This window comes from Haliaeetus albicilla, chromosome 6 (assembly GCF_947461875.1).
Source record: "Haliaeetus albicilla chromosome 6, bHalAlb1.1, whole genome shotgun sequence".
In the NCBI taxonomy this organism is placed as follows: Eukaryota; Metazoa; Chordata; class Aves; order Accipitriformes; family Accipitridae; genus Haliaeetus; species Haliaeetus albicilla.
This window is the reverse complement of record NC_091488.1, coordinates 45460593-45484320: the sequence shown is the minus strand read 5'-3', so window position 1 is coordinate 45484320 and position 23728 is coordinate 45460593. Positions and strand designations below refer to the sequence as shown.

General features: G+C 45.6%; 1 protein-coding gene across 1 annotated transcript; it reads right to left on the bottom strand.

Annotated features, from left to right (window-relative positions):
- Positions 1-494: 494 nt before the first annotated feature.
- On the bottom strand, positions 495-23726 carry WDR3 (WD repeat domain 3). Its single transcript, XM_009926496.2, has 26 exons — positions 23433-23726; positions 21534-21743; positions 20950-21068; positions 19134-19212; positions 18692-18787; positions 18120-18230; positions 16977-17078; positions 16758-16855; positions 15748-15843; positions 15190-15420; positions 14290-14383; positions 13813-13914; positions 11353-11438; positions 10769-10904; positions 9999-10055; positions 9203-9303; positions 8942-9053; positions 8691-8825; positions 7684-7734; positions 6953-7018; positions 6018-6110; positions 5408-5455; positions 3395-3438; positions 2771-2899; positions 1909-2002; positions 495-1284 (listed from the first exon to the last, which is right to left on the bottom strand). Exons 1-26 carry the CDS (start codon positions 23601-23603, stop codon positions 1129-1131), a joined length of 2817 nt encoding a protein of 938 aa, XP_009924798.2. The 5' UTR covers positions 23604-23726; the 3' UTR covers positions 495-1128.
- Between the last annotated feature and the right edge of the window lie 2 nt (positions 23727-23728).

The window sequence follows — 23728 nt, the reverse complement described above, 5'->3', positions numbered from 1 at the left end:
AATAGAGAACCTAAGTCAAAGACAGTAGTCGGTAACAACTGGGATGCAATTAAAAATCCATATGAAGCTCAAGGTAGAAAGAAGTCCAGCTTGGAGTACCAGAGTCAGACCTGTAAGTCCAACAGTCAAAAAAGAACCCAGAAGCAGCCCCCACCACATCCACCAAACCTGTGATTACTAGTAAAAAAAGACAGCATGTACTACAAACTAATAACTTACCAACAGCAGCAGAGACTTGCTCACTTTATCCTGCCCCACTGCGCCCGCTGTGAAAATAAATCATTTTATCTGATACAGGACAAGTACAACATTGCAATAATTCAGTGCAATTTCTAAAAACTGGAGCAAATACAATGCAAACAACCCACACTTCTCATGCTCAGTCTGCCAACTCCATGGAACAGCAGAATCCTGCATGGCAGGCAGCCCTTTCATTTGCTCCCACAGATTTTATTCTCTGGAAAAAAATCCTTTGAGAACTCACACACAGGGCAAGGCAGCTGAGGCTTTACTAGACAAATATCAGGACAAAACTCCATGAACAAAGCTGTGTCCTAAAGCATATATAAATATGCCTTTAATAGAGTGCAGCCATGTTCTTCCCTGTCCCACTAAAAAGCGAGTGGCTGTAGACCAAGTTCTCACACTTTGGCAGAAGTCACGTAGCTTTGCCCAGAGGCTCTAAGCACTGCCACAAACCACCAGCAGGTGTCAAAACAGCGTAAAATCTTGCCAGCTGTCTTCCCTAGATAGGGCATGGTCTCACCAGCAGTCCACGTGCTGGATTCACTCCATTGAATCAACACTGCCAGAATGAGCTGATCGCTTCCGCAGGAGAAATCAACTCCATTTCTAATGGGCATTCCACTGGAGGAAAAGGATGCACCTTTGACAGTCACCTCAGAAATAGTTCAAATGCATACATTTGCAGCAGACCACAGAGAGTTCATCTCAGAGACAACCATTCTGAGTTGGGATTATATGCTGGGTTCTACCACATGGGGAGGGGACAGACCTTGTCCCAGTCACTGGACATCATCACAGATGTTCAGCCACAAGAACACTTCCACGGCCAGCACTGAGGTTAAATGACCCCATCCAGGTGCTCTGGGTCTTGGGCAGCAAATGCTAGAGCACTGCAAGAACCATCTTCTCTTTCTTCTTCCTCTTCCTCTTCTTCTCCTCAAAACGGTCAGTAGCATCAGCAAAAAATGTCACCTCATCCTTGGCCTCAATCTCCCTCTTCAGGTACTGGAGCCCTGCCATGTTGAATCCCAGCACATCCTGTAGAGACAGACCAGTACCACACCGTTGGACACATCTCAGCTTGTTACAGGGCAGAGGGTCCTGCACTGGCCACCCTCTACTAAGAAATTATGAAAGCAAGACAATCCACAGATTTAAATAAAGCAACATTATTTAAACGTCAGCTTCATCCGAGTAGGAGAACAGTCAGTCCTGCACTCTGTTCCCCACAGTTCTTTCTTAAGAGCAGCTATAATCCACTGTATTTTCTGAAAGCCAAGTTGCTGGCAGGCACCTTAAGTTGCCTCTAGGAAGATGCACAGCCTGCATTATTTGAGAGACTAGTAGCCCACAGAAAAGCCCAAGAGAAATAGGTTTTTTACCTCCTACATATTTAGAAACTAGCAACCCAAAGCCCAAACACATACATCAAAGATAACCAAGAGTAAATGAGGGAGGGAGCACGAGCGCAGGCTCATCACTCGGTAGTCTCACATCAGGAAGAGCATTAGGAAAAGGCAGACTGCTTGCACAGGAGGAAGGTGAAATGGGCTCAGACCCCCAACTAACTTTCCTACTGGACACCACCGACAACACACATTCCCAGACATTGGCCCATCCTGTTATTCCAGATCCTGGAAAAGAGGAGGGTGCAACACTCACCCGGGCCTCACTGACTCTGGAGATGGTGGTTTTCTTCAGATTTTCTATCACTGTCACCAGCATGTGGTTGCTTGTGATCTGCCCAAAATGTATCCTGGGAACAAAGCAGATAGCAATATATTGCAGCATTGTTCTTCGAAACATCAGCAAGCCCCTCTCCTGAGCATCTGTATGTTCTAGACATAGGATTTTTCTTAAATTAGGCCTCCCCAGACTAGCCTTCTATAACAGGCATGGGCAAATTTATCTGGAAAAGCTATTTTCTGAAGCTTCTCTTCAACATACAGTGGTTCAAGGGGAAGGGCTCTCTGAGAGCACGGGCACTACAATGACTCTGTGCCAGTTAACAGTGCCACTTCAGCCTTGATGCAGGATCTTTCACACCAATGACACTTGAAGGACCAGGACCAGCAACCCCATCTGGGCATGTCAACACTCTGCATCCGATCAAACCATTCCCACACACCATTCACCGTGGGCTGCAGTAATTCCTTATCTCCTGCAGAGAGCACGTCTTTATTCCCAAGGATGCTTCCCAAGAGCTTCAGACCCAGAGACATATGAAAAAGCTCAAATTTTCACCATGTTCTTATGCTACACGTGTTCACGGCAAGCAATGTCATCTTTGCAGCTCCAAGAAACGAGGTATATTCCCAAAGCGCTGTCTCACAACACAGGAGCAAGGGGTACCTCTCCGTCAATGTAACTGGCACAAAGTGAGTGCATGACACGCACCAGCACGAGGGTCTCGGAGGAACCGGCAGGCCCACTACTGACCAGACCCCCATTAGGGCTTCCTCGGGTCCAGGTTCTGGACAGCAATAGCAACCAAACTAAGACTAGCAGATCTGGAAAGACTCACTTGAGCAGGAAGAGGAGAGCTCGGCACAAGAGTTCAACTTCTGAACCCAAGTGAATATATTCATTGAAGAGTCTGAGCAGGTCAGGGACGTAGGAGAAGGGCAGCACCAGGAGAGACTCTTCCAGCTCACTGAGGAGAAAGCAAAGGGACAGAAATATTAGCCTCAGCCACTGCACTGCTACAGATGAGCAGGAAACACTTCCGTATAGGTGGGTTCTGGTACAAAAGCTGTGCTAAGCATTCATCACTGCTTGTCTGTGGCTGTCCACAAAGCACAGTGCATCTGCACAGACTACAGTCCAGGCCAGCAGACATCTTCTGGCACAGGGAGCAGGCACAGTCTTCCCTCCTCAGCATCCCCAAGCTGTTCTTCACATACATGTACATCTCCAAGCAGCCATCCCACATACACAAGCTTCATCCAGCACTCCCCATGGAAGGAACAATTTCCATTCCCCAATTCCATGCATGCTCCAAAAGAGGCTGCCAGGAACAGTAACTCCAGACTCTCTAGCACTGCCCATACCCAGCATGAGAGACCGTTCCAGGACCCCAGCCAGTCCTGGGCCCAGAAATCAATACGCAGTCACAAACCTGCACAGCAATAAGGCTCTTGGGACTCACCTCGACTTGACCTTCTTGAAAACTTCTAGCACGTACACAGAAGGCTGTAACAGATGAAAGACACCAGCTCTGCATATCAAGAAACATTCTAGAACAAACATGTGCCTTAAGGTCCATTTCACCCAGCTGAAAACACGCAGTCACGTCTTGTGAGATGGACAGATCAAGCTGACTATAACAAAGAGGAAACCCCTTCAGCTTCAATCAGCTGCCAGTCTGAGAAATCCTCCCTCCCAAAACATAAACCCAGCCTTCTCAGGTTACTCTAAACCGGTGAACAATATTGTGAAAAATCTAATTTATATTCAACCAGCTAAATCGTCTCATGTTCTGTTCAATGAATCTTGTACAAACTGGACAAAAAGCTCAGTGAAACAGACAAATTATACATACAAAACCTTATACAAACTCATCTACCAAAGACTTAATTCCTGCTACTCCTGTTTATCTGCTGAAAGTGTTTGGCAGACACAGAGCAGAGCTGGGAATTGCCAAAGAAAGTGTCTAACTACTAAGTCATAGGATTTCATTTACATCTGTTACAATTTAATATACCTATAATGGAGGAAGGGACAGAAGGGCTCTTGTAAGGTGATTACAGGTGGTTAGAAGGAAGACAAAAGGCTGTTTCATCTGGCATTGACATACTCTTCAGAAAAGGGGAGAAAGGAAAAACAAGGATCTTCCAAAGAGTAATTAAAAATGCAATCTAGGAGTATACATTGGAATAAACTAGGAAAACCAAAACTAATCTACTCAGAGTAGTAGATTTTTATTTATCAATGAAATCTATGCATCCCTGTGTGTATTTTGTATACTAAGAAATTCTCAGAGTTTAGTGAAAACTGTTGCGTACTAGTATGACATGAGCGGGTAAAGGCACCAGCTCTAGCCTGCGATACCTGGACATTTAACTACCATACAGAATTTTCTCAATGTAAATTCTTTAGCAATAGAAACAGAATCAGTAACTGCTGTACCAATGCCTTAGAAATAAACCTGGGCAGCTACACCACAGCTCTGCCTCGCTCAGGCTGCCCTGCTGTGGTTACAGCTGCAGAGACAGTGATTTAGGGTCAGGAAGCCTTCATGAGCTTCCAGCTCTTGCTTCTTGAGTCAAAGCAACACAGTAGGTATGTTGGGACAAGTGTTTCACAAGCAAGAGTCTCTCCCAAGAAAGCAGATAAGCAACTGACAGGGCATGAAGAATTTTTGTTCATGGTCAGTTCACCACATATTAGGACATGTCATAACTTGTGGCTATGTTTTTACCCAGTAGCCTTAGCACTTGGACTAGCACATTCTTCCAAGATTTTGGAAACGGGTTCAAATTCCCTTCTCTGTACAGTGGGATTCAATCAAACATCACTCGCCTCCAAAGAAATTGCGAGCTACTAAGCCATAAGATTTCATTCACCCCTGTTCAATCTATTCAACTTGCAATTAAACATGCCTATATTCACAGAGGAAGGGAGAGAATGGCTCTGGCTAAGTGCTTACCGATGTCACACGGTGGGGGACACGGTGACATGGATTCTCAATTACACATTCCAGTGGATGCTCAGGTATTTTGTGTAAGATGGCACAGCTCCTCTGGAATATGCTCTAGCACGGCAGCTGCACCCTCCAGGCAGCAGGAGGGTGTGCCCTTAGGCACAGGCAAGCTTTGAACTAGCTTTCCCATATCTTGGAGAACACTGTAAACCATTGGCTTATGATAAGGTACATGATAAGGTCATGGCTACTATCAGGGTTATGTTTAACCCTGTTGGGGTGAAACTTTTGTAACACACACGCAAGATATAAAAAAACAACAACAAAAAAAAAACCAAACACAAAAACCCCAAACTGTTCACTTTGCGCAAGCAAAAGTGCTTGAGTTTTCATTTCAAGTTGAACCAAGCAGTCCTCCCTTCCCCACAGCAACCCAGTGTTTTGGCTCAGCCAGCAAATCAACCAGCCCCACTCCAGTTGAGAACAGCCCACAGCCTGTGGCCTGGGCATTCCACTTACTGTAATATTTCCATAGGCACGGAGAATGGGATTGACAGGAAAGGGAATCTGGAGACAGAGAATGGGTTACAATGAGGCAGATGTTCTGTGTACAAATGTATATTCACAGAGAAAACTTCAGCCCACGGTAGAAGAGAGCTTTTATCAAGTGCCTTCCTGCAATTCCCACACATCTACGCTCCCCAGAATGTCGCTGAAGGCCTCATTTGCAGCCACTAGACAATCTCATTCTCAGATATATATGACTCACTCAAACATGTATTAATTTTCTTCCACTTCTTAATTGTCACTTTTCTCACTTGCATCACAGCCCCTTATTTAGCAGGGAGTGTTGACATGAAGGCAAAAAACAGGCTTTGGGATGAATTTGCAGCAGCATGCTCTCCCAGAGATAAAGTTACATGCTACTGTGACTTAAACATAAAGATCATTGGAAAGAACACACCACCAACCATGCCCAAGGGCACAGTGCCATTTTGTTCTCCCAAGATTTCAGCAAATCTCTGCTATTCCCAGCTGTCCGGATTTTATCTGCATCCTGAGCCTTTCCACCTGAGCTGGAAGAATACACCCAACACACCCTGGGACTGTACATTCCTCAGTCTTTTACCTCTTTTCCTGCAGCTTTGCATATGGCCTTGTGTTCCTTTAGTTTTGCCGTCTCTTCTCTATACAGCTCAATAGCTTCCATGATCCGCTCAGCCTGCGCGGCACAAGAATGGCACATCAGTGGCACCAGACAAGCCAAAGCAAAGCCCAAGTCCAACTGGACAAATGGAGGTAGAAGCAGAGAGGCTGCTTCCACAGAACATCACAGGACATTTCGCTCAGAAAGATAACCTCCACTCCAGACTGCACCACTACCCTGAGCACATCAGTCATGTCCTGAAGATGTCAAACACCTTCCACATTGCCCCCACTGCCCCGGGTGCTCTCTGCTGCAGCTTCAATTGTTGCCTTGACACTGAACTCTACCCCCCACAAGCAGTTCCCCTTTGAGGCACAAGCCAGTGTCGGGCCATTTTGACTATTTAGATTCAGGACCTCCTCTGTATTTACAGGAGCACCAGACTGTTCAAATCTGCAGCCATGAAATTACCCATCCCAACACCTTCTGGGTACACCTCCCACCACGGGCACTGCAATACATTTCCACCTCCCACAGATGCCCACTGGACCGGGCAGGCCTTCGAGGAGAGGCCTGATGCCTAGACAATGTCCCAGCTGCCTTGTGCTCCTTTGTGCTGCAAACCCCAAAAGGGCAAGAGCAGCCCCTTCTGTCCCATGCATGACTGGCAGAGAAAGCTGCAGCTACAGGAACCTCACACCTCGTTCCCTGGAGAGATCTCTGGAGAAGATAATTCCTGGCCCACGACTCTCCAGAGTCACACCCCTCCCTGTTGCCCATGGAGCAGGCAGAAGCAACCTGCCCTTATGCGACAGCACAGGTTACTCCTCTTCAAACTACTGCTCCCACCCTATGACAGCCTCCCTCGAGAGACTGATAAGGCACAAAGCAATGCTGGCAGACCTACACAATCTTACCGCTTTGATGGTTTCAATAGTCTTCTTTCCTGCCAGCCCTGTCTCTCCTTGCGTCTCTCCAGCCACCTACAAAATACAGAGTTTGCAGGTCCCTCCTCCCACAGCTGATAGACATAAGCACCGCCTGCATCATACCACAGTCCATACTAAGAAAAACATCAGCCCCATTCCCTAAACTGGTCATTTATCTGCAGAAATACAAGATTTCCCAAGTGCACAGCTCTTCCTCAGGAACAGAGGCACTGTGCTAACACTGAGCTCCTGGAGGCAGGTAAACTCAGCTCTTGTTCTGTCAACAGAGGCCGAGTGAGCCAATCAGTGTCAAAACAATCAGCAACACAACCCAAGCATCTGAGCAAGAGGGATCAGGCTTCCCCACCCAGCCTGCACTATGTGGACCTGGAAGCAGCTGTCAGAAGGCAGCTCAACCATGGTATAGAGCTGGAAACAGGGAGATAAGAAGGGCAAGAGCACAGCAAGGTTTCAATGTCCACAGCTACTGTGCAGCAGTTTGGCCAGCTCAACACACTCTCCTGAAGTTGTCTGTAGGAAGTACCAGAGTCAGCTGCATCACGGGGCAACCACAGCTTCAGCAGCACCTTCCCCTCTGCACCTCCTCAAAGCAAGAAAATTATCAGTCCTCCCTGACACCTCTTCTATGCCTCTTACAGATATCATTATTCCAGACTTTGTACCATCAGACTGACACACACTCAGATGGTGCAACTCACCACAGGCTGCTCTTCCTTTGCCACACTCTCTTCATACTCAGCTTCTCTTTGCTACAGTGGATAAGAACACAACATATTAACACAGGTGAGCAAGCAGCAAGCAAGGGTGCAAGTCCCTTCCCGACTGTTTGAGCAAGGGAACCTGCAGCTTCATGCAGCCCATTGCAAAACCAGGACACATCAGCAGAGATCAACAATGCCAGTGCAAAATGCCTACTTGGCCCTGGTCCCAACCCCATAGAGAACTCTGCAGTCTCACAGATGAAAAGAAATCAAGGTCTCTGCTCTGGATGCAGCAACAGCCCTTAGACAGCCCACCAAGCTGAGACAGAGACAACAGCAATTCAGTACCAGACCTTCCACCTGGCACACAGCACAGAAGAAACAAGCCTAGAAAAGTCCCAGGATTGTCCTAGCATCAAAATGCTGCCTATGGGTCACCTCAGCTCTCTGCAAACACACTGGGACAAAAAAAAAAACCAAAACAAAACAAAAACCACCCCAAAACATTTATTGTGGGTTTCTCATCCACTTCTGCATATGTTTCTACATCCTTCCCTCACTGTGGTCTGAGAACTGCTTTAAGAAGGGGAGACAGAGCCAGACTCCTCTGAGGGATACAGTGAAAAGACAAGAGTTACAAATTGTTCCAAGCGAATTTCCAATTGGGTATGTGAAACAAATGCATCCGCCATTCCCAGCTGTGGTTCAGCACTGAACAGGTGCTTCCAGACAGCCTGGAAAAATCTCCTTCCTTGGAGATGTTCATGTATCAAGTCAAGTCTCTGAGCAGTTTGATACAGCTTTAAGGTTATCCTGCAGTGAGCAAGCGGTTGGACTAGAGACCCCCTGAGTTTCCTTCCTACTGAAGTCCTTCTATGAGTTTACGAATCCTCACAATACATGCTCAAATGGAGTAGAACACATGCTCAAATGGAGTAGAATCTGCCTGCTGGGGAGAAAACAGGTCTGGAAGTTGTCTTTGGCAGGAAGGATGCAACTCTTACCATCTCCCTCTCCTCTTCCAAAACAAGCGGCTCCCTCGTCCTTTCCCAGAGGCGCAGGGACTTGTCATGGGATGCCGACACCACGTAGTCTCCATTGGGACTGAGTGCCAAACACCACACCTCCTGGTGATGCCCCTGTGTGGTAGGCAGAAGAGGTAAGACACAAACACCACTCAGCTCCCAGCCCCTGAGGGAAGTGCTGCTCATGCAAGGGATAACGCTTCCTTTCAACAGTCTCCAAAACTTCCTACCTCCAGTGTCTGGATGTGTTCAAATTTATCTGCATCCCACTGCTTAATCTTGCTGTCCTTCCCAGCCGTGAAGAACAGGTGGGATTTCGCCACAAACTGCAGATACATCACGCTGGAAGGGAAAAAGGTTCAAATTCACCTACTTGAGGAATACTGCAGACCTCTCCCCACTCCATGCTGGACAAAAGGGTTATTGCTGGATCACAACCCCTTAGAGAGAAGATAGCCCACAGCCCAGAGACGCTGTAGGATTTGACTGACCTGTCATCATGGGCAAAGAGAGAGCGGTGACAGTCCCCAAAATCTAAGCCCCAAATCTTCACATTCCTGTCAGCAGAGCCGGTTGCAATTAGAGTCCCATCCTACAGAGCAACAAAGAGAGAAGAGGGTGTGGGTAGCTGGCTGGCAGCCCCATGAGGAATTGCTGCTGAACTAGTGACTAAGCAGTGCTGAGTAGGTGGACACCTGGCTCCCGAAACATGCCCTCCTGACCCCTCCACCTCCTCTCACCACGGTGGCCCATGCTCATGGTACTGGCACAGCCCACTGAGAGCACTCTGGCTCTTTTCTGAACCTTTGCAGGCATTTAAGACCTTAGCTATATCCTGACATTTTTGACTTCCAATGAGCCTTGTTCCAAGGACACCCCAGAGCAAGATGCAGCCCAAGAATGACCAGGCATGAAGAAACTGCTCCACCTCAGCACCTGCTCTCTGCTCCCAGTAACAAAGAATTCAGGCTCCTCTCACACAGTAACTTTAGCAGAGAGCAGGCTGTAGCTCTTCAGATGAAGGTAGGGAACCACCACAGCATTTTGAATTCCACTCACAAAATGCCCTGGTCAGTTCTGTCATGACCGCTACTCCATGACCCCTCACAGTGAGCACAGAACTGCGGGATAAGGAGGGGCTTGCTGTGTCCCATCAAGAAACTGCAAAGTTGGGAGCAAGGAGGTGACAAGAAAGCATTATCCTAGAGGCTTTGCTGCCAGCAGAGGTTCTCACAGTCATCCATATCACCACAGTCCTACCTAACACACAGCCCTAATGATACTTACGTAGGAGATGTCCATACACAGCACTGGCAGCTTGTGTCCATACAGAGAGAGAAAAAACTGAAGCAGAAGAAAGGTGTCTCAGTTAAATATGCTGGGTAGAGATGTGCAAAAATCTCGAGCTCCAGGCTAGTTCTGCTTTACCTCAGGAGCTCTGTCTTTCTAGCACTGCCCACTTTCATTCTTGCCCTGAACACTGTTAGCCGCAGGGCCATGATGGCAGAAGTGAGAGAAGAGTGGAAGTGCTCAAGCAAGCTGAGCTAAATCTGGTGCTAATCACCACTGCCTATGGAGTTCATCTCTGTTTCGCTTTGCCTGTCTGTCAGTGCTGGTCTGTCTTGTGTCATTCCCTAACAGTCACATGCTAATACACAACTGGTAAAACCACCACACGCTGGCTCACAAGGAAGATTCTCCTCCCCCAGGCTTTGCCTCTGCTATGCCCTATTTAATGTCATGTGTGACACGTCCATCCCCACTCTTACACTGCCTTGCAGCTCTGGAGTACCACCATGCCTGCAGGGTTTAGAGTGAACCTTGCCACCTGCAGGTTCACAACACTTTCCAGATTAAAAATGGATTTTCTCCCCAGTGTGGGCCAGCCACAGTTCTGTCAGTTTGCTAGCAAACAGGCATCTCAAGTGGGATGCATAGTCTCTCTGATTCTTACTAGTGTCCCGCAATAAATAGACACTTTTCCTACATATTCCTGATCTTTCAGGCTACAGTTACATCACTCCCTGCACAGCCTCACAGCCCATTTGGTTATGCACCTTGAGTGTGTCAACGTAGAAAATCTTCACAGTGCAATCCAGTAAGGAGACAGCCAGCAGTTTCTGGTTGGGGCTGTACCGCACACAGAGAACATCTTCATCCAGCTGCAAAATGCGCACATGTTTCATGGAAAGCCTGGCAACAAGAGGAGGAAAAAAACAATTGTTAACCTTAAACAAACAAGTTGGGAAGAGGTATGAATACAACTCCCACATTGCACACTGGGAAAGCAAGTTAATTCTAACACGCAGCATCTCATTCCTCATTATGACTTGAACAAGACAGGACTGGAAATAAGCACAGCACTGCAGGCTGATAAACTTCACTGCTAAATTTACCGTTTAATGATCTGGAGGTCCATCCTGTGATTAGAAGCTCAACCTCACACAGAAGCAAGGGATCAGAATGTGGCAAGTGCCCTTCCACAGCTAAGCTCAGACCTTCACAAAACAGCACTGAGCTCACACTCTTCTCCACATACCTGTCATGGGCACTTCTTACAGTGCATAGCAAAAGCCAAAGCATCCATCAATGACAATGGATACTGCAGCTGAATGTAGTCTAGAAAGGTTTATTTTCTCACCTTTTCTGAACACTGCTCTCATCCTTCACAAACTCAAACTCCCAGAACTTGACACATTTATCAGCACCTCCTGTCACAAAGCCACGCTGCAAGGGAAAACAAAAAAATTATTGTGAAACCAGCTTTGCTACAACCCAGACAAATTCTACAGCAAGGAGCTGTCAACACACAAGAAGGTTTTTGAAACATCCCACATTCCTACAGTATTAATGATTAAGTGGACACCACCAGGAGCACTTGCTCTGGTTGGAGCACACATTACCCACTGACTGAGCAACAACAACAATTTCAAAAGCTCTGGCAGGGAGTTGTAAGACAAAGACTCCAAATGTAAATCAAGACATGGAGTGAAACTGTGGGACTGAAAGCAGTTGTCTCAGCTGTATAATGACGTGCTTGGGTTTTGTGGGCAAGCTGACACTCACTGTTACTGGATCACACACACCTTACCACCAACCCACAAGCACAGCCTTCTAAAGGAAGAACAGTTCAACATTATCTTTTTTACTTTAAGAACAAGGGTAAAATCTGTCCCATATGTTTTAATCTGTAGGGTGAATGAATCTCAGGCAGGTTATTACTTGCTATGGTTTTGATTCCACTAAAAACCACTCTGGTTTCTAGCGCAACATGACGATGTAAGAAAAATAAGAAAGGCATACACAACAAACAGAAGAAAGTGGAAATTGATAGAAACCAGTACGAACCTGAACTGTGGTAATGGAGAAAAACTGATACAAGGAGTAAAAGACACAAACAGATTTCTACAGCCAGGGTGGTTAGGCTAAATAGAGTGAGTGTGTGCATGTAAAATGGGAACATTAAAAAGAAAACCATCTTTTCAGTAGTACTGACCCATTTCTAGAGGGAAGTATGAGAACTATCAAACAGCAATGCTCAGTAAACATGGGTTCAGTAAACATTTCTCACCTGCCGTGCTCAGGGAAAAGCTACGTACCATAATCACATCACAAGACAGTGATGAAAAACTGCTCCAAAAACTCACAAGGCTGTCAAAAAGCAGCTACCTATGTCAGACATTTATAAATCAATGGTTCAGATCCCTGGAATCCAAGACTTTTACAGAGCAGAACGAGGTACTCTCTAAACTGTTAATGTCCATTCTCAGCAACTTCAGAAATACTGAGGGAGATCCAGGAAGAAACTAATGTAACACGGTAATTCAGACAGAGTAAATAGGCAGGCCTGACAACTGTGAGCATGGTCAACAGAAGTAACAAGTAACTGCAGTTTCCATCAAAGAAAGTAAACTGAATATGGAGAAAAGACCTTATGGAACATTAATTTGATAGGGATTATCCTTTTCCAAGATTAAAGCTGTAGTTGATAATAGTAAGTGTTGCTCATACAAGGCATGCGTCTTGGTCTTGTGTTACATTTTCATTACAAAACTAGGATAATATACTTCAGTAGAGCACATACTCCATGGATTAAAGACCAGCTACTAAGAGGTTTCAAAGTTGAATTTTAAATGAGAAATACCTAATAACTTGACAGTGTACTGCTTACAGCTTTTATGGATTACTAGAAAAAATAACCAATTAACTATATCTATATAATGTCAGAGCTATTCAATCTATCTGAAAAAGAGCACCCAAACAGAACCAAAACATTAATTTATATGTTAGGAAGCAAGGATCTAAGCCCCACATATGTGCCTCCTCCAAAGCAGTGCCCCAAAATGAGCTTTGAGGGACACAGTGGATTATTATCTGAATACACATTCTCGCTGCAGAGCTATCATCAAAAGAGCTAATTAAGTCCTTGGATGGATTCAAAAGACATTGGTGCATTTGGCATTAGTACAATTCCTATCACACAGTACACCCAGATTCTGGGGCCACCAGCAAAAAAAGACTACAGTAACTTAAAAAGTATCAAAAGAACAATTAAGAGCCTAGAAAACACATCCTGCAGGGACAGAAGTTCAGCCTCATGACAATCAGACAGATGGGGAGGGTGATTTGGTCAGTCGAGAAGAGTGCAACACAAAGAAAAAACATCACTATGTTAACAAGATCTTTAATCCAGCAGCCAAGCAGCAAATTTAACAAGGAGAATAATCAGCCACTGCATCAGGTTACAAGGGGCTGAAGGTCTCCACAGCTGGAACACACCCACAAGGTATGTACTGCTGCACACATGGACTCCACCAGGCAAGTCCGAGTGTTCCCAATCATGCAGAAGCCAGATGAGGTGATGAGGATGGGCTACTCAGCCCAAAGACTCGTTGCCATGTGCCACACAACTAGAGAGATATTTCATCAAGATGCACATGTATCCACAGTTAAAGTTCTTAGACGCTACCAGCTGCATCCTCCGCCTCCCAGCATGAGGGGTTCCCATGCTCCCATCAGTAGTGCAAGCACAGCACTACAGGAAGGAGCTACATGAAAAGACGTGCAACAGACGATACTTAGAAGAGTGGCTGTGAGTTACCTGGTCTGGTGAAAGAGCAATGGACCACACCGCCCCATCGTGAGCATTAAGTGTCTCCACCAGACTCCCAGAAGCCAGGTCATACAGCTGCAGCTTCCCTGTCTGGGGAGGAAGATACATCACAGAGGACAAATCAGCCCCTCCGCCTTCAAGACAGACAATAGCTCCTAGCAGGAGGGCACCCCTGCCTCCCATCTCCCAAACAGCCAGCTTCATTAGATGCACAGACAGCCAAACTCTTGATCTCCCATCAGGGACTTCCCAAAGCTCTCCCCAGCTGTCCAGCTCAAGCCACAAGAGCTACATAATGAGTCTGGGAACAGAGCAGAACCTGACTGTCAGAGCGGTTTTTACACCTAAAACAAGAGTGCTCCAGATCAGGAGGTGCAATGCATTTTCTGTAAGGCTGCCTTAATGACATTTTCATAACATAATTCCAGACCTGGGCAGTCTGGAGTGCAGAAGGACAGTATTTACCTTGGTGCCAATGATGACCTGCCGGTCTCCTGGGACAAAGAGTGAGCAGAGTGCGTACTCACAGTCCATTGTCCGGATGCACTGCAAGGTCGATCTGTGGACAAAGGCAGAGCCCAAAACCTGTTACTGCACACAAAATCTGGCCCACTAAGTGAGACATGCTCCAGATTGGCCTCTGCCCACAGCTGTCTTTTCAGCTGGGCCCAGAAAATACACCACCACCATCCTATGACTCAAATGCTATCCAGCATTACTGTTAAGAACATTTTCCATAAAAACATGCCATTACATAGTCCACCATCATGACTTACTGCTGTTATGAGCAAGGACAGAGCTCCTGTTCTCAAAGAGCAATTCCCGTCGTTCAGGAGAAGAGGGAGGAATGTAAGACAGCATGCTCAAAGGAAACAGAGCTTGAAATCACCCCTCAGAAAACACTGGGACAACACTCTAGATCAAAACGGCAGCCTACTCAGTCCAATACTAGATCCTTCAGATAAGCTGCCAAGAAACCCACATGTTCCCTAAAGAACAGGCAGTAGCTAGTTTAGGGTAACAGTTAGTACCTCTTATTAAAAAGGAAAAAAAAAAAACAACAAAATAGCCTACACTGGACTGCTATGTATGACCTTTGTGTTTAGAGATTTGTCTTTCCATACCTGCCACTAAACTTAGCCTCAGTGCTGCTTTACAGCATCAAACTCAACGAGTTAATTATGCAGTTTTAGCACTATAGCTTCTCAGTTTCCCTAATAAGGAAGGAAGTCAAATAGTTTTCTATTTACTTCCTTTACTTCATTCACTATTTTATATTACTCCATCATCCCCTCTTCCTTATCACTGCCTCTCTGAACATAGCATCCCTGAGTTCTGGGAGACTGACACAACTGGACTGAGTACCTGTTCCAAATCTTTACAGACTCTGCAGCTGCTGAGAGAATGGCAATGTTGTCAGAGCTAAAAGCCAATGTCCTGACATCACTGCGGTGGCCTCCAATGGTTATCTTGGACACACGGACAGCCTGCGGGACTTGTGCTGACAGGTTCAGGTTGTACAACTCAATGATGTTGTTCTGGAGCAGCAGTACGATCTTCAGCTCTCCTTTTGGAGAGAGAATCAAGTCAAATGACCTGTTTGATTAGACAAAAACAGAGCTGTACACAGGGGCAGTAAGACAAAATGTAGGAGGGATCAAACATCAAGAACAACTGGGAAAGAAGAATACAGACAGAGTGCATGCCACAAAAAAGTGCACCCTAAGCCACAGAAGTGTGCAAGAAAGGGACCACTTGTGGAAGAGGTGTGAACGGACTCATGGTAGGAGATCATGGTAAGCCTCTCCGCAGCTCCAAGCTGAAAATATGTCGAGGGGGAAACTTCTTCCACCTCTCCCTATACTGAGCTCCCAGGTAGCTGCATAACCACAGCTCAGTCTCTACAACAGGCTTTCCACTCACTTGATTTTAGAAGAAGCTCTGATGTTAGTGACCCGCTGAATCTCCTCCTGCAGGCTCAGCTCCACACTCCTTTCAGGCTCCTCTTCAGAGTTCTGTCTAGAAATGTCAGATAATGGAGGAGAGTCAAATAACCTAGCACAGCCAACACAAACTAACACAGAGACAGAGAATAACATAAGGAAACCACTTAGCCTGCTGAAAACAACCACCCTCTTATCCAACAGCGCTAACTACATTTAAGAACAGGGTAAGACAGTGAAGTTCATGCTGGTATGCAGACTACTAAAGAGACAAATTGTCTTAAAAAAGGCAACCTCCTCTAGAGCCAAAGCACTTGAACAAGGCACATTAGAAAGATGGGATACAAAACAGACAACAGAAAGCTGTGTTTGAGAGGGAGATCACCTTCTGCTCATCTCCTACCACTCACAACAAGTCCTCCACCATTGCCAAAATGCATCTCCAGATTTACATGCCCTGTGCTTCAGTTTCTACCCTGGAGCCAGACCTCTCCCTCAGAGCTGTTACGAGGCACCTGTTAAGTGCCAGGATACCCAGAGAGACACTTCACACAAAGTAAACACTAAGATAGCTCTCACCTGCTGTAAAACAGGAGATGAGGTACCAGAGTCACTCTGACTTCTCAGATGAAACTCTCGTTCCTGTACATCCTATCAAGGACTTTATTTGATGCACCAAGCAGTGTAAATATGAATGTCAGGTGGAAATAAGCAGCTCTGAAAAACCCATTTTATGTCCATTCCTTCGCACACATCAGCTGTTTTTGCAGGGGGAAGACTCAGAAAGAAAGGCATTTCCCTAGTCACTGGGAGCGACGCTGCTCAGACAAGCACCAAGAATGCACAGGAACAGTGACCCCAATACAACAGCTAGCACAGACAGAATGACTAGTAGCTTGGAGTTCAACCACTGTGTCATGCTGCTGAAGGGCTTTTCTAACCGTTCTCTAGACACAGACAGCATCCAAATACATCCAAAAGACTGCTTACTTGGCTTTTTTCTTTGCTTTCTTCATTTTCTTTTCCACTTTTTTTTGGACTTCCTCTTCAGAAAGGACAGAAAACACTTCCAGAACAGCATCTGTTCCCTAGAGACAAAGCAAACAAAGTCAAAGGCATGCAAAGCCCTGGCTGGCCCTTACAGAAATTACCCAAGGTCTCTAACAGCCTCCTCTACAGCTCAGTAGCAGAGCCCCCCCCATTACTTACATGGCAGGCCAAAATCTTGCCCGTTTGGTCTGTGGCAAGAGTAACTATTCGGTCTCTCCCTTCCCGCATGATGGATCCAACTTTGCTGCACTTTACAAGGCGCTATAGGGAAAGAAGAACAACTTTGGTCTGAAAGGTCAAGTGATCTTCTCAGGCAAACTCAGAAACATACTGGCAAGGGAAGTCAAGAGGAGAAGAGGGGGAAATGAACCTACAGGGTGCTGGTAGAAGAGCTAGCAAGGATAACCTAGGGACAAAACAAGCATTTGTGTAAGCTACAGGCTTATCTCCTTATGTTTTGTTGTATGTTAGCTGAAAATAATCATTGACAGTCTTAGTGGAAGAATAACTTAACTCTTTTGGCAAGCCATAGGCATTTAAGAGACAGAGCTGAATTTTTATGCTACACAGGCAGCAGAGATCAGTTCCTCTGTCAGAAGAGGCAGAGAAGGTGAGAACAGAGACTCTTAAACAGGTGGTTGAAGGGAGATAAATCCTCTGGAGAGGAAGTTGGAAAAGTATTTAACAAGGTCAGGTATCTACCGTAAGTACAAGCAGTCTGAAATCTGAGCAGGAACCCAGAAAGTTCCACCAGAAAAACAGATTCAGTAAAGTCTCCACCAGCAGCACAAGTGGGAATAGCTTTCTGCAATCAAATCTCACACCGTATTTCGTTATGGTGCATCTCTGACCTCTCAGCTTCTGCTACTGACCTGCAAAGCTGAGCATCAGCACTGAACTCAGCAGCTGCCAACCAGCTAGTAACTATTTTATTCCCGTGTTGTTTGATGAAAGAGCTCTGTTAGCATTGTCAAACTTTAAACATTTGCTAGTCCTCCCCAAACAGAAGGCAAAGAAAAAGCTTTCAGTGGAGGATAACATGTGTACGTGTTTTGGCGCACATACTTCTGCTGAAGTTTTGCAGGTAGATTAGGCAGCAACTGCTGATGAGGAAGATGTTACGAAGAAAGACAAGAATTACCCCACTTTCCCTAACAGGCTAAATATGACACTCAGGGTATAAACCCAATACAGAGAAGCAATGTGTGAGTGACTCTAAAACTCCTGCTGGCTCTGCAAGCAGCACCATGCAAATGGGGTTAGATACATGATCCCACAGACAGCACAGAAAACTGAGCTTACTTCCTCAGGATGCTCATCCAACTCTAGGGTCTCATCGTCCTCAGCGTCGTCTTCTGCTCGAGGTGAAGACCCTTTGCTTTTCTTGGAATCTGGTTCACCAGGGTCTTTTACCTGTTCACAGACCAAAAAAAACCATAAGGAATACCTTAAACCACAAGAGCTACGGTGTTCTGGTTTCTGTCTCACACTTCATTTCCCTGGAGGAACAAGCGGTTAGCATACACTGCAACAAAAGAGTGGCCTACAGCATGCCTGTAGGCACCAAACACTCCATGTCCTCCCCTGCTTATCATCCATCCACAAGACTGTCTTCTCTAGCCGTAGCCAGAAGGCAGAAATATCTGACACGCTCTGGAAATTTTGTTCTGGAAGTGCTCACAGCTTCACTTGAAAGCTCAAAACACAGAAAACAACAAAGTCTATCCCAAGAGCAGCTTCTGGACCCCTCAGACAGCAAAGACATTGTTTTGACTGTTTCCCAGAACATCAGATTTAACATGTTCCAGTCCCACCTTAGTCTAAAGACAAGCAGCTGGGCAAGACTGTCGGGGGTTACAGAGGGAATATCTTACCTCCTGGATGTACGCAATATCCCACACCCTCAGCTCACTGTCAGCGCTCCCAGTGATCAGCCGCTTCTCTTCAGATATCAAAGCCATCCCCCAAACCTGTCCAGAGGCACAATGTGAGGAATTGGCTTATGGCTCCTTTAACTATCATAACAACAGCAGAGCATCTTTAATTGATTTATTTAAACGGCAACAAAGTAGAGACTGGATCTAGCTGGGACCTCCTCCAGGGACACCTGTATTGGAATTGTCATCCACTGCACATTGATGACAGCTCCTGGAAAGTTTGGAAGTTTCTCATTTGCTCATCCCTAAAGCCTAATGACAAGCAAAATGTATCACAGTGACAGTTTACAACTCCTGAAAGCAGGGAAAGCACAAAGTGAGCCATAGCATGTAATGCAAAGTCCCTCCACCCCAACAGCTCCCCACACATCCTCTTTACCTCAGTACGGTGTCCAACCAGAGTTTTGAAGCAGTGCTGGGTGTCCAGATCCCACCATTTCACCAATGTGTCTTTGCCACTGGAACAAAGAAAAACTCAAGACATGAGGAAAGATTGCCAGAACTCACATGCTTAGAAAAGTGGTAGAAATACAAAAAATCCAAAACGTGCAACAACACGTTGCAGAGCAGCTGCTCAGACACTGAATTTCGCAAGCTATGCAAGAATGAAGTATAGCAATACAAAGGCGCTGCAAAAAGGTATCTAGCAAGTCACTGAAAAATGCTTCCTCCTCTGGATTCAGCTGCAAGCCCCCGTGTCACACAGCTTCCTTTCTCACTTATTTAGGGTGAGAACAATACTCTTTACTTAGGGTGAGAACACTAAGAGCAAAGTACTGATCAATTCTGAAGCTGCCTCTAAAACCCTCCTCCCCATTTGCAATGTGTGCCATGCCTGTGCATTGACCAGGCTACAAGAAAAGCAGATTCCTTCGTTTTGAACAGTGATTTGGAGCTGCTCCTCCTAATGGAGAATTACAGCTGTTTCAGTCCTTCAAAGACCCCACAGGATTAGATCTCCTTGAAAACACATTTCTGGTTATGTTATGCTACCCCAATACTACAAGAGCACCCAAGAAAAGCAATTTCAACATTTATACAGATTCTGTCAGTACAACCTACAACAATTAATACTTACTTTATTTTTTGGTAACTTTGTTAGAGCCTATTTTCCTCAATAAGTTTCAACTAAATCAAAATATAAAACTCGTTGCACTACTAAGCTCCCTCAGGACCAAAAAAATCTGATTACAAGTGATATTTACTGTTAGGCTATCTCTTTCATTTCGTATGATTCAAAGGTACTTGTAAATTGGACATATGAAAATATCACAAGAAATTCTGTACACAAAAGACTGCAGTCAGCTGCTTGGGCAAAAAAAAAACCAATCTAAAGTAAGGAAGTAAAACTTTGCATCTCCAGAAAAACAGGATAACATCTCTACTCTGATAATAAACTAAAAAAAAAAGGAGAGGAATTCTTTATCTCAATTTAGCTACTGAGAGAATTAAGAAGTATTTCTAAAGTTGACCTGCAAAGACTTGAAATTGTATTAAGAAACAGGCATCATCTACCAAACAAACAAAATACTACTTTTTCCATTTGAAACAACAAAAAAAGCACAAGAAACTTGTTCTAATTTTACACTGAACTGGTTGCATGCACTTTTTTACTAAGCTATTGGATAGCGTATTAATAAATAAAAAATTATTGACTGATATTTGAGCAAGAGCATCTTCTGTCAACTGCTTATTATTAAAGTCAACTAGCAGCTCATGCTGCATAACTGAAAACCAACTCAAAAAACCATCTATCATCTTTTAATTAATTCCTATAATTACAGCTTACTAGGAAGCAATTTTTCTGTCACATTGCTGTGTGAATTACACAGACAGAAGGTAAGTCTGCTTAATTCTTCAAGATACACAGCAAAAATAGTTACATACATAATGAACACATACTCACTACCTCTTGTTACAAAAATTTTACCAGCAAGTTAAACCCTTTTCCAAACACTACTTTTCAGGATAGCCATTTCAGTTCCGCTTACCACATTTGGATTCAGGCACCAGACTTAAGAAATATGTGGATGTGAAAAAATCATATTCCAATATGATCATCTAAGATGCTGGTGGGTCTGAGATTTCATGAGTCAGGAAGGAAAATACCAACAGCTGTAGCACCTAGGATGTCTAAATTGCAAGTAAAACCATGGCTGCTCTCCTGATTGACCACTACGCTTCACCTGGCTCACCTGGTGACCAACAGGTTTTTCTCCTTCAAGAAAAGGACTTGAGTGACAGCATCCTTGTGTCCTTTCAGCCGGTACAGGCCACTCTCATTGATGACATCCCACACGATGACATCTGTATCCTGAAACAGACAGAGTGTCTCCGTGGGACTGGCATTTGTCTCTGCAAAACATCTACCTCTGCTATGAGACTGAAAAGATTATCTGAGAGCACGCCTTCTCACTCTGAATTTGAACGTCAGGGGTGATTAATGCAAGTGACATGCCTTCCCCAAAGGTACATTCAGACCAATAAATGCATCTCTGCCCCGGCTTGAGTCGCTTTTGCTATTCCTGACATCACAAGCTTCTTCATTTTAACAGCTCTGTTAGCACCCCTCTCCTGCCCTGCAGCCCCTGCTCATCTCCCAGCCCTAGGCTCCCCAATTCCATCCCTGTCTTGCAGCCCTAACTCCTCTCACTGCTATTCTCTGCCTATAGGCAGAGGCCACACAGCTCACTTAAAATACCAAACATTTTAGTGCAGGTCAGCCTTCTCCATGGAACATCTCTATGAAACAGCTGTCCTCCAGATGTGCAACCCTCACCTTTGAGCCAGATACCAGCCGGCCACCCAGATGATCATACTGCAGGGCTGTAACTGCGGCCTTGTGTCCATTGAAAGTGATATTCGCTTCTCCACTTAGGAGGCTGAAAACACGGATTGATCCATCTTCATACCCAACAGCCAAGTGCAACCCATCTGGAGAGGGGCAGAGGCAACTGACCTCCTGCTTGAGACCCTTAAGGATAAGAACCTGCAATTTTTAAGAGACAAAACGTGTATAATGTTGATAAATGACATGTCAGAGTCAGATACTTGCACAGCAGCAAGAATACACTCTGCTCTTCTACTGAACTTCCAACTGAGTGCTTCTGCTACTTTAGAAGTTTATTTTTCAGCTCCCTGCAGCAAATACAGTGTCATTAGCCCCATTTTACAAGGCAGACAGCAGCTAGGAGAGAAGTAATTTCTCATAATCAAACAGGAAACTGGTGCGGAATGAGGCCTGGAACTCAGAAGCCCAAATTTCTGCCCCTGCATTTGAAGTGCCAGAGGGCAAGGAACATTGTTTGAGAGTAAAGTCTGAAAACTTCTTCCTGACTCATCCTCTCTTGCTTGGCCTTTCTCAGGTATAGGACAGAGCTGCTTTTCCACAGACCGCACGAGAACTTAAGAATGATAAAAACCATCTCCGAAACAACACACCAGCAGTCAACACTGTAGGGGCTGTAAAGCAAACCCTGAATTCAGTTTGTAGCAGACAGCAATACTTACAATGATTTCAGAATCTGACAGGAGTAAACTTGTGGCAAAGTCCTTAAAGTTATAGCTCACAACCCCCCTAAGGGATACAACTTTCACATGGGAAGCCCGGTTCCACAGGCAAAACACAAACTCCACGACATTCCCCGTTTCATCCCACAACTTTCACACAGTGCTGCTGCTGCTCACCAGCTAAACAGAGAACAGCTTTACAGTCACAGCCATCACTCTTCCCCAGCTGAGCTACCAAAGACAAATCTCAAAGGATCAACAGTGCCATTCAGCCAGGCCGCACCCAGAGCTGCAGACTCACACCACCAGCAAACCCAAAGGTGTGCTGAGACTACAGAGAAAGGGGGAAGCTGTAGAGGTGACATTTCCCTTAAAATGTAGCCCACTAACACCAGTACCTTTGCTTCAGGTGGTCCAAAAGAGCCCACACTACACACACACACCCCCCTCCGTCATCCTCACCACCCCCCAAAGCCCCAGGGAGGGCTACAGGGGAAAACCCCGCTCTTGATAGCATATTTCCATATATTCTGTATGGTATGTCTAAATATTTTGATGGTTTTAATATTTTGTACCAGCCGTGGAAACTGGTTTGCCGTTAGGTGACTGTAAAAGTGAGATTTGGTAAATAATTATTAGAGATCTTATACTAACACTATGATTGAAACAACAGACAAAAGTATAGCCAGGTAATTTACTAGTAGAGGTAGTTACTCATAAGTTTTGGAGTTCTTTGCTCTTATGACTAGATGTTCCTGTAGGCTAGATGAGAACAACGTTGAAACTGACCACATGTGATTGGAACTGCGTTAAGCTTCAAGATCAAAGAACAAGAACAAAGACTTCAAGGACAGCCAGCAAGAACCTCAAATGGGTCGGTGGTCACAAAAGCAGCCCTTCGACTCAAAGGGATCCTGCGTTGCACAGGATCGGATGTAGGCAGTACTGCGATAATCAGTTATAATTGGTTTTGTGTAGATGTATGCCAATCTGATTAATATGCAATTAGTTATTCTATATAACCTGTTTGTGCTAAAGCTGTGGTACGCACGTTAGGCGGAATTATCCCCCGTGCACCCAGCGCTGCAATAAAGAACGCCCGCTTTCTAAAACTCCAAAACGAGTCTCACAAAGTTTCTTCCACCAGCTCACCGGGTATCGTTCTCACCTTCTCTCCTTTCCGCGTATCCCACACGAAGACGTGTTCGCAGGCCGGCACGGCCACGCAGCGGCCCCGCTCACCTCGCAGGGCCACGAAGGCCGCGTTACCCCTGGCGCTACCCACCAACCCGAAAAGCGCGGCCGGCCCGTACCGCAGGTACTGCCGGGTGAGGCCCATGGCGGTGCTGAGGGGATGAACCGAGCTATGGCGGCGGGAAAACGCTGAGGAAAACGCGTCCCGGCCGTTACAAACGGCCGCCGCGCGTGCTCCCTCACACGCCGGAAGCGCGCCGGACGAGGCAC